This window comes from Capsicum annuum, chromosome 3 (assembly GCF_002878395.1).
Source record: "Capsicum annuum cultivar UCD-10X-F1 chromosome 3, UCD10Xv1.1, whole genome shotgun sequence".
Taxonomy (NCBI): Eukaryota; Viridiplantae; Streptophyta; class Magnoliopsida; order Solanales; family Solanaceae; genus Capsicum; species Capsicum annuum.
In genome coordinates this window covers 195,054,422-195,066,703 of record NC_061113.1, presented here as the reverse complement: position 1 = coordinate 195,066,703, position 12,282 = coordinate 195,054,422, and the positions used below count along the sequence as shown (strand labels likewise).

Genomic DNA, 12,282 nt, shown 5'->3' with positions numbered 1-12,282 from the left:
TGATGGAATTGGAATGCGTCTTTTTCCTGATTTTAAAAAGTGACAAACTCCGAATGCGTTTTCCTGGTTTAAAAAATCACTGATTTTAATTTTGTACCAATCATTAAATAATTTTGTATTTATCATCAGTATTATAGGTTAATCTTTGATAGAAAAATCGAACATATAATGCTCTGGTCCCCTCAAAACAAATCCACACAAATTGTTCAAATCGCTACCCATTTTAATTTGTTTAATAGTGACCGGCATTAGAAAATGAAATGTTTTGTCTTTGTAAAATAAAGATTTCTTGCTTGTAAAAATTAATTTCTCTTGTAAATTAAGTACTCCATAAAACTAATTTAAAAAATCATAAAAAAATTACAAAATCATTTCTCCTACTGAAATTGGCTCTTCGATTTCGATGCCGGTTGATGTGTCTTTCATCAACTTGTCTACTAGGAATTCTCCTTATTGGGGCCTCTCCATATAGGAGCCTCCTTGTATGCACATCCCATGCGTTTAGGCTCAAGTTATATCCGTAATTACTTTATTGATGCAGACCTCTTTAGAGTTTAGATATTTTATTTCAATTACAGTTATTTATTTTATTTTGAATAAATTTAGGATTCGTTTGATCATAAATTTTTTAAATAATTTGACAAATAATATTTGATCATACAATTTGTCATTATTTGATAAATATTTTTGGCAAATAGTTGAAATTCTCAAATACTAGAAGATGTTAGTATTTGGGTAAAATTTCATTTTTTAGAAACTTTTGAAAGTGAAATATATTTTCCAAATACTATGGTCAAACATATACAACAACAACAACAACAAACCTAGTGTATTCCCACAAAGTGAAGTCTGGGGAGGGTAAAATGTACGCAGTCCATCCCGCTACCTCCGAAGAAGTAGAGAGACTGTTTCCGATAGACCCCCGGCTCAAGATAGAGAATAGTGCACAAAGTCATAGTGAAACATGAAACAGGATGGATGACATAACAGAAATAAGGAATAAGAGATAGTAAAAATAGATATTAGAGAAATACGAAATAAGAGAAATACGAGCAATTCGAAATAAGAAATAACAAATTTGACACCCATCATGTATTAACATACACTCGCGGCCCAAAGACACCCACCACACCCAATCCCTCCTGACTAGAGGCTCCTACTCAAGGACACAGTCCTAGGGTTACTAATCCAGCTACACAAGCGCTCTCCTAACGCCTTGCTACAACCCGCACCCTCACACAAGCCTTCTACCCTTATCCGCGCCCTCCATACCTTCCTGTCTAGGGTCATGTCCTCAGTAAGCTATAGCTACTGCATGTCATGCCTAATCATCTCCCTCCAGTATTTCTTCGGCCTACCCCTACTCCTCCTGAAGCCATCCAAAACTAGCCTCTCACACCTACGAACTGGGGCATCTGTACCCCTCCCCATTACATGCCCAAATCATCTCAACCTTCCTTCTCGCATCTTGTCCTCCACTGAAGCCACTCCTACCTTCTCCCGGATAGTCTCATTCCTAACTCTATCCCCTCTAGTAAGTCCACATATCCAGCGCAATATTCTCTTTTCCGCCACCTTCACTCTTTGAATATGGGAGTTCTACACTGGCCAACACTCCGATCCATACAGTATGGCCGGATGGACTGACACTTTGTAAAATTTGTCTTTAAGCTTAAGGGGCACCTTTTTATCACACAACATTCCCGAGGTGATCCTCCACTTCATCCAACCTTCTCCAATATGTTTATAGATATCCTCATCAATCTCGCCATTCCCCTGAATCATAGACCCAAGATACTTAAAACTATCCCTCTTACAAACATCCTGGGAATCCAACCTCACCACCACTTCATCCTCCTGACTCGAGTCGCTAAACTTGCATTTCATATACTCTATCTTGGACCTACTCAACCTGAACCCCTTAGATTCAAGGGTTTGCCTTTAAGCCTCTAATTTCTTATTCACACTCCCCCGCATCTCATCAATCAGCACTACATCATCCACAAATAACATACACCAAGGCACCTCACTTTGAATACTCCGCGTCAACACGTCCATCACCAGTGCAAAAAAATAGACTAAGAGTCGATCCCTAGTGCAAACCTGTCTCGATCAGAAAATGCCCTGAGTCTTCTCCCGCCATTCTCACCCGAGTCTTTTCTCTATCGTACATGTCCTTAATAGCTATGATGTACGCCACCAAAACCCCTCTCACCTCTAAACATCTCCAAAGAACCTCCCTAGGGACTTTGTCATATGCCTTCTCCAGGTCGATGAACACCATGTGCAAATTTTTTTTTTCCTATACCACTCCACCAATCTCCTCACCAGGTGGATTGCCTCTATCGTCGAGCGACCAGGCATAAAACCAAATTGATTCTTCAAAATATACATGACCCTCCCCAATCTTCACTCAACCACTATCTCTCAAATCTTTATAGTGTGACTCAACAGCTTAATACCCCTGTAGTTGTTGCAGCTCTAAATACCACCCTTGTTTTTATATAACGGGATCATCGTACTTCATCTCCAAGCCTCAAGAATTTTCGCAGTCTTGAAAATATAGTTAAACAAATCAGTCAACCACCTTAAACCAGACCCTCCAGAATACTTTCAAAAATCCACCGGGATCTCGTCAGGCCCCGTCGCCCTACCCCTCTACATCCTACGAATAACCTCTTTGAACTCTTCAACCTTAAAATATCTACAGTAACTAAAATCACGGCTCTCATCCGAGCGCTCCAACTCCCCTAACTCAATGCCTCTGTCCTCCTCCCCGTTTAAAAGTCTATAAAAATACTCTTGCCATCTCTTCTTAATGTGAACATCCTCCACCAAAACTCTACCATCCTCCCCCTTAATGCACTTTACTTGATCGAGGTCACGACCCTTCTTCTCCCTAGCCTTAGCAAGCCTCTACAACCTTTTCTCCCCATCTTTTTCCTCCAACTCCGCGTACATGCTCTCAAAAGTTATTGTCTTAGCAGCCGTAACTGCTAACTTATCCTCTTTCCTTGCTACTTTGTAAACCTCCCTATTCACCCGCTTCTCCTCTTCATCTTTACTCTCAATCAACTTAACATACGCCCCCTTCTTAATCTCCACTTTTTTCTTAGCTTCTTCATTCCACCACCAGTTCCCCTTATGTCGTCCTGCTCGACCCCTCGAAACACCCAATACCTCTCTAGCCATCTCTCTGATGCAGCTGGCAACCTTATCCCACATAATATCTACGCCCCCTACACTTCCACACCCTCATTCCCGCCACCTTCTCTGCAATCTTCAGCACACTAATTGGCGTCATGCCACCCCATTTAATTCTGGGTAAACTCTCTTTGGCCCTACTCTTCTTGATGAAAAAATCTATCATCAGAAGCTTATTCTGGGTCGAAAAATGCTCACTCGGAATGACTTTACAGTCCTTACACAAAACCCCATCCCTCTTCCTAAGTAGGAGAAAGTCAATTTGAGTCTTGGCTATTACGCTTCGGAAGGTAATTAGGTGATCCTTCTTCTTCGGAAAGCCCAAATTCACTATCACCAGCCCAAAGGCCCTTACAAAATCCAACAGAGTAACCCCCTCACCATTTCTATTGCTGAAAGCAAAGCCTCCATGCACATCGTCATAACCTCCTGACAAAACCCCAATGTGCCCATTGAAGTCCCCTGCTATGATAATCTTATACGAGCTAGGCACGCTTCTCACCACCTCATCCAAAGCCTCCCAAAATCTTGCTTTCACCTCCTCTTCCAAGCCTACCTGCGGTGCATAAACACTACACACATGCAGCGTAAAACCCCCAATGACCAATTTAATTGTCATTAGCCTATCACTGACCCTCTTAACCTCCACCACCTATCCTCTAAGCTCCTCATCCACTATGATACTCACTCCATTTCGACGCCTCTCACTCTCTGAGTACCACAACATGTACCCATCCACATCCCTAGCCTTAGACCCTACCTACTTAGTCTCCTGAACACATACAATACTAATCCTCCTCTTCTTAAGAAACTTCACTAGCTCAACAAACTTACCCTGAAGGATTCCTATGTTCCAAAACCTTACCCTCAACCTATATTCTCTCGCCTCTCGCCTACCTCTTCCACCCCTTGCCAAACCAGCCCTAACACCCAACCTAGACCCCCCTTTCACCCCCGCTATCCCCACTTCACCCCCTCTTAAAATAGCTTTCACCCCCAATCCTCTCAGACATGACCCTATTACATAATTACCCCCCATAGCCACTCCTTAATAATCGAAACAAAGCCCCAATCCAACAAACAGACAAATAAACAAACAAAGCCATAGAGGAAAACAATAGAAAAACAGTAGGGAAACAATAGGCACGCATAAAAAAATACACTATCAAAAATACACTATTTGGCCTAGCAGTTAAAACAACACAACAATATCCACCAATAAGCAAGCCAAACCCCACTATAATCACAACAAACTAGAAAAAAAGAAACTAAACTGTAAAGAATAACTAAATAATAAAGTTTGGATGTCACCAGGGTACTCTTGCGTGTGCTAGTTACAATAATTCTGATGTCGAAATTAGTTGCTGGAATAGAGTCACCGAAAAAAAGCCGCTAGTGCGTCGCTGGAATATCGCCGGACAGTCTTCTTGGTGCTACCGGCAGTTGGTCGTTGTTTGACGTCACACTAACTATTTTAACCAGGTTTTAACCGATGCTACACACTACATTATTGCTAGAGTCGAGCCAACAGAAACCCTAATTCGCTGGCGATAGCAGTGATGAGAGAAAAAAAGAGCAGAGGAGAGAGAGGACTGGGGAGAGAGAGGACTGAAGAGAGAGAGAATGGGAGAGAGAGAGTGAGCCCTTACCTGTGTCGGTACATCTACGAAGTCGCTGGCGTTGTCGGCGTCGGAGTCAACTGGTCAATCAGTCAAGGTGACCATTTGAATATTGACGTTAAAGAAGAAGAGAGAGAGTAGGTCAGTAGTTTTCCTAGGTTTCACTATAATCCTATGGTCAAACATATGATGAAACTTTATCCATATCTTCACCCAAAAATAGGTTGTTAAAAATATTTGAAAATCTACAAGTAAAAAATCAATCAATATATCATATCTATAATCTATATCTATATCTATATCTATATCTATATCTATATCTATATATATATCTATATCTGTATCTATAACTAGTTTAGGTGTATGCGCCTTGCGCATGTACCTCACTTTAATGAGTTCAAATATTACACTAAATAGGATATTTGTTTAAATAATAAAGATGAAAATAATAATTAAATTTAATATCTTTTGAGTACATAAAGATGGAGAATTTATTTATTAAACCTAATCTTTACCAAAAATATTTTTGAAAAGTCGATTGACATTCATCTACCATCTATAAATTGTAACAAAATAATAAAATGATACAAACATCAAAATAATACAATTAAATCTAATCTTTACACATAAATTTTTTCTCAAAGTCGTATGACACTCATCTACCACCTGTAAATAATAACAAAATAATACGATAATAGAGATATCAAAATAATACAACTAAACCTAACCTTAACTTAAAAATAAATCCTCAAAGCCGACCAACATTTATCTATCACCTGTAAACTACAACAAAATAATACGATAAAAGTGATATCAAAACAATACAATTAAACTTAAATTTTACACATAATTTTTTTAAAGCCGATCGAGATTCATCTACGAACTGTAAACTACCACAAAATAACAAACTAATAGAGATATTACGACAATACAATTAAACCTAACCTTTACCTAAAAAAAATTCAAAGCCGACCCATATTCATCTAGCATCTGTAAATTAAAATAAAACAATAAGATAATAAAGATATCAAAACAATACAATTAAATCTGACTATTATACAAGAAATTCTTCAAAGCCAACCGACATTCATCTACGACCTGTAAACTATAAAAAAAATATAATAGTGATCACAAAGCTTCGATTTTGATCCAACTAATTCTTGTTTGAGCAAAACTTTTTACCCTAAAGAATGATTTTGAATGAAAATAAAGAAGATATATATATACACACATGTTGAATTCTATTATGCTGACAAATACAATGAAGACGGGGGTTAGAAAATAAAGCATCCACCAATCTATACATGCAATTGAATCAAGTTAGACGAGTATCAATCACATTCTCCCAATAGGCAAACTGGTTTGTTCTCTAGTTTAACGTATATCTCAATATCTATAGAAGTATTTCCTTAATAGGGTCCTATTCTAGGAGTATTTTTCTAATTGAACAATAGAAAGAAAAATATTAATTAATTCTCCTACCATATATTTTAGGAGTCCTATATATTTTAGAAAGTCTAGTAGAAAGAAAAATATTAATTAATTCACCTACCATATATTTTGGAAGTCTCATAAATTTTAGGAAGTGTAGTTAATATAATAAAAAATAATTAAATAATAAATTAAAAAATAATAAAAATATAGTTTTATCTAAAGAAAAGTCTTTTGATGAAGGGCAAATATATATTAAAAGTGTGAAGACCCTTAAAAAAGTGATTTGAACTTTTTGCCCTTCATCAAAAGACTTTTCTTTAGACAAACTATCTTTTCACTATTTTTTAATTTATTATTTAGTTATTTTTTATTATATTAACTAGACTTTCTAAAATATATGAGACTCCTAAAATATATGGTAGAAAAATTAATTAATATTTTTCTTTCTACTGTTCAATTAGAAAAATACTCCTAAAATAGGACTCTATTAAGGAAATACTTTTATAAATATTGAGATGTACGTTAAATTAGAGAACAAACCGGTTTGCCTATTGGGAGAGTATGATTGATGCTCATCTAACTTGATTCGATTACATATCTAGATGGTGGATGCTTGATTTTCTAACCCTCAACTTCTTCACTGTTTTTGTTAGCATAATAGAATTCAACATGTGTGTATATATATATCTTTTTTGTTTTCATTCAAAATCATTCTTTAGGGTCAAAAGTTTCGCTTAGACAAGAATTAGTTGGATCAAAATTGAAGCTTTGTAATCACTATTATATTTTTTTTTATAGTTTATAGGTCGTAGATGAATGTCAGTTGATTTTAAAGAATTTCTTGTGTAAAGGTTAGATTTAATTGTATTGTTTTGATATCTTTATTATCTTATTCTTTTATTTTAATTTATAGATGCTAGATAAATGTGGGTTGACTTTGAATTTTTTTTTAGGTAAATGTTAGGTTTAATTGTATTATGGTAATATCTCTATTAGTTTGTTATTTTGTGGTAGTTTACAGTTAGATAGATGACTCTAGATCGGCTTTGAGAAATTTTTGTTTGTAAAATTTAAGTTTAATTATATTGTATTATTTTGATATCACTTTTATCGTATTATTTTGTTGCAGTTTACAGGCGATAGATAAATGTTGGTCGACTTTGAGAAATATTTTTAAGTAAATGATAGGTTTAGTTGTATTATTTTGATATCTCTATTATCGTATTATTTTATTACTAGTAAATCTAGGTTAAAAAAGAATGGTAGTTGGTAGATTTCGAATAAAATTATAAGTTATTATTTTTAATCAAAAGAAATTATGTACTTACAACAAAGAAATTCATATATACAAACAAAAAAATTTATAAAAAATAAAGAAATAATACAACATTATTTTTACAATCTTAATCATTAAACATAAAGAAAAAAATTACGAAATCAATACACAGTCTTTCGAACTCTGATCGACATCTTCCACAAGCCGACACCACCATTCAATAGCCTTCATCTTATTCATCAAGATAAATAACAAAAATAAACGTAATAAGCACCGAATATGTAGCATGAAACTTAAAAAATTAATGTGATTATTTGTACAAAGTTTTACAATGTTTATTTATAGGACTGTAATATATATGAAAATACTAAATATATGTCATGAATATGATTATTAATTATTTAATAGGTTATGATAATAAAAAATTCTGAGAGTAATGAAAATAATGATCATTAAGTTTCACATTAAAGAAATTTAAAGAAAAGAATTTCTTAACATTGCATATTTAATAAAATTAAGAGAGTTAAAATAATTTTTTTTTTGACTTTTTTTTAATAGACCACATAAATAAAAATAAATAGAGAAAAATTCAAAAAAAAATTGTATTTCTTAGCCAACAAAAGATGTCACATCATTTTTTTCTATTCCTAACACACACATATTAATTACGTATCGACACTTCTTGACTTCTTCATATAGTTATTTCCTTACATTTTGACATTCCTTACTAAGAATTATACATATATTTGTTGACAAACACATAAAAATGAATGTTGAATCATTAAATTTATAGGATTAATAGTACCAAAAAAGTTATAAATTGTTTACCTTGTCTATAAAGTAAAAAGTAATATTTTTTTTAATTTCTTTGCCACTCTATTACCATTGACATAAAAATAGCCAAAACTATAGTGAGTAGAATATTTGCCACTCCATAACCTTTGATGTGAAGTCCTGTCCTGTCTTGTTTATTTTTGCATTTACGTAAGTAATTGATATAATATGTATTTTCTACATTTAAGTAATTGGTAAAATTAGGTTTGAAATCACTTCATAAGGTAAATAGTATACAGTTACACTTTCAGGGAGAATACACAATAGAGAATAAAATGTTTTCTTTATTTAACAATATAATTATTTATCCACAGTTAAGAGTAGATTTTTTTAAGAATATGTTACACATGAAATTAGGAGACAAAGGCCAAAAAATCATAAATATACAAATTTACCGTACAAATAATTCTGCAGCTAATACTATTTACATAAAATAAGAGTTGTTTATTTGAGCAAAAGTAGAAGAAAAAATTGCTCTTCTTTTCATAAGTTTGTCAATATCCCAAAAACTTCTCCTTGATTTACTCCTCATATATATCATTCCAAATACCAGTTTTTCTTCATACAGAACTCGAAACACCAAAAATAAAATTAGTAGAAATTAGATGAAGTATTGAAAAAATAAAAAGACTCAAAATAAATAAAAAACAACAAAAACATGATATAACATTAAACATAAATAAGTGCATTTTAAGAGTGAAAATTAAAAAGAAAGAAATAAAAAAAGAAAACGAAAGTGACAACAATTAGCGATTTCCAATTTGGAACCATTTGCTTAGACAATGCCATGGATACACTTATATAGTACTTGGAAAAATTATGTATTAATGTCAAAGAAAGGGTAATTAAGGAATTTTAAAAGGAGGCTATTTGAAATTATGTAACGTTAACAATTACAATAATTCATAATGAATGTGGAGAGAATGTAACCATTACTGTTACGTTTTTCCTTTTAAAAAGAATAAAAAAGATTTTTAACATATAAAATGTGAAAAAAAAGTCAAAAAAATGTGGTAAGAGATAAATTTCTTTCTTGACATTCTAGACATGCCACATCAGTAGGCTACTTAATCTCTTTTGTATATATATATAGATTGTTTACAGGTGGTAGATGAGTGTCAGACGATTTTGAGAAAAATTTTGTGTGTAAAGATTAGATTTAATTATATTATTTTGATGCCTCTATCATTGTATTATTTTGTTGCAATTTACAGATGGTAGATGAATGTCGATCGACTTTTAAAAATATTTTTGGTAAAAATTAGGTTTAATAAATAAATTCTCCATCTTTACATACTCAAAAGATATTAAATTTAATTATTATATTCATCCTTATTATTTAAACAAATATCCTATTTATGTAATATTTGAACTCATTAAAGTGAGATACATGCGCAAGGCACGTACACCTAAACTAGTATATATATATATATATATATATATATATATGTGGAGACTCTTAGACAATCCTATGTGGCATATCTTAGAGGTCTCCATTCCCATTGTTCTTTTTTCTCCTTTTTTTGTTTTTTTTTCTCATTTTTTTATTAGTTAATTAATTTAAATAATTGTAATAAAATTCTATCATAATTATATTTAACACATCTAATTATATCTCATGGATTACAAAAAACCCTTCAACTTTTTACATTCCCTACTTAAATAATATGTCTTCTCACCTCCCTTCTATTTAATTTTTATAGTCTAACCATTCTATAAATAACAATCTAATATGGATTTGATGGATACTTATTTTTATTTTCTCCAAATCTTAAGGAATAAAATTATCGTGTTGAGATTAATGGTGAAAGAACTTGCACTTCTTCATATATATGCTCATATATTCGTTTTTAGCATCAAGAAAATAGATATAGTTTCAAGAAAAAATTGCAAGTTTCATTCATCATATTGTAGCTTGAAGGTTTTTTGCAATGTCCAAAACATTGTGAACATCTTTTGATTCTTGAAATCATATTCCAAATCAAAATATTCGAAGTTATAGATTTCATTCTCAAGAAGTTGTTTTTCTTCTCTTTTTTTTTTTTTTCAACATCTTCGATTTAATTTTATTTAGTGTAATAGTCCAATTGTTAGAACTGTTAAAGTTCTTTATTTATTTCTTTTGTATGTGTTTCTGTAAGTTATGATTCTTAAAATATGAGGAATATTCATTATTAAGGATCATATTTATTGTTTTTCTCATTTTTTTCTCTTATCAATGTGGCTTGAAACATCTTTTTAATCAAGCATAATATTTAGTTTCTCTTTTATTTTTAATTTGTTGCTATATTATTGTAATAAAGATCATAACTATCATACAACATTTTCTTTCCCTCCTTAATATTTATTCATTATTTAATAATTTATTTATATTTTATTTAATAGGTCGAGTTTTATCCGTCCCCTATGAGTTTTTCACTTATTAGAGGCAAATAATTTTGCTAAGTGAACTTCGTTAATTTTCATTATTTTATTCTTTTTTCTTTCATACATAATTTATTACTCTTTGTTGTTTTGTTCAAACTCTATATTTGAAACATAGTATAGAAGTAATAAAAAAAGTGTTGTGACACTTTTCTTGGTAAAAATATATCACTATTTTTTTCTGTCTTTTAAATTACTTTGACCTCTTTCTTTTAGAAAAAAAAATCAATAACTTTCATCATCAATGCTATTAAAATTTTCTCATTTATGTGCTGTGTATAAAAAGAAAATTTAAAAATCACTCCTTAAACTCTCTTAATCATGTCAAATATGCAAGAAAAAAATTAAAAATTATTTGTGAAAACTCAAAAAGCAATATATGCATGCATATATATATATATATATATATATATTATACATATATAATTTCTCCTAATATATGAATATTTTTTTTTATATTTAATGTCTTTAATAAAAGTAATTATTTATAACTCACACCTCTTTAATTGTACTCTTAATTATATCAATAAATATAACTTTTAATCTTCATAACCCCCCAATTTAATTTATAAGTTTATGACACCTTGTAGTATTCCTTCATTTTGCCTATATAAATTCATAGTTTGTTTCATGAAAATTCTCACCCAAGATTATAATTCAAAATACACATATAAATTAATATTATAATTATTATTTTCTTGTAAATTGTCAATTTTTTTTGAAATACAAACCTATGAAAATACACTTTTTTGATTATTATAGTATTTAGATAATTAAAAAATTATATTACAAATTTAAGAAAGCTCAATAATCGCGCGTAACATGAAATAAAGTTTTTTTTTCTTTTCTTATATAATTAATAGAGTTAAATGTAGTGACTTTTAATTTTTCATTAAAGACATAAATATTTAAAATGAGGAGATAACTAATATATATATATATATGTGTGTGTGTGTGTGTGTGTGTGTATGTATGTATGTATGTATCTTAATTTTTAAAATAAATATTTAGGGGTTATAATATAAAAACATGAATAGCTTGAGAATTATAAATATTATTAAGAGTAAAAATAAATACAAATATATTAAGAGTAGATATTAAATAGGTGAGTTATGGGGGCATAAATATTAAAGTTATAAAACTTTTTTTCTTTTAGTATATAATTATTAGAGTTAAATGTAGTGACTTTTGACTTTCTTTAAACATATAAATATTTAAAATGAGGAGAAAACTTAACAAATGTCCAAAAAAATCTCAAAAAGGATAAATAAGAATAGAGGTCATAGAGAGGTGCCACGTTAAAATATTATTTTATTATATAATAAATAATTAGTGATTACTAAATAACTAAATTAATGATAATAACTTTTGCTTATCGAAATGAAAAAACTGTCAGATAATATTTCTATGAATCACCCCAAATTTTTGAGCTCTCTCTCTCTCTTTATATATATATATGTGTGTGTGTGTGTGTGTTAAAAATGAAGAGTT

At 31.1% G+C, this 12,282-nt stretch overlaps 1 protein-coding gene across 1 annotated transcript; it reads right to left on the bottom strand.

Annotated features, from left to right (window-relative positions):
• Window positions 1–3,214: 3,214 nt before the first annotated feature.
• Window positions 3,215–3,823, bottom strand: LOC124896775 (craniofacial development protein 2-like). Its single transcript, XM_047408609.1, has one exon. It carries the CDS (start codon window positions 3,821–3,823, stop codon window positions 3,215–3,217), a length of 609 nt encoding a protein of 202 aa, XP_047264565.1.
• Window positions 3,824–12,282: the final 8,459 nt, after the last annotated feature.

Excerpts from the sequence above, each read along its gene's own strand:
- LOC124896775 (XM_047408609.1), bottom strand. The coding sequence starts at position 3,823 with ATGACAATTAAATTGGTCATTGGGGGTTTTACGCTGCATGTGTGTAGT.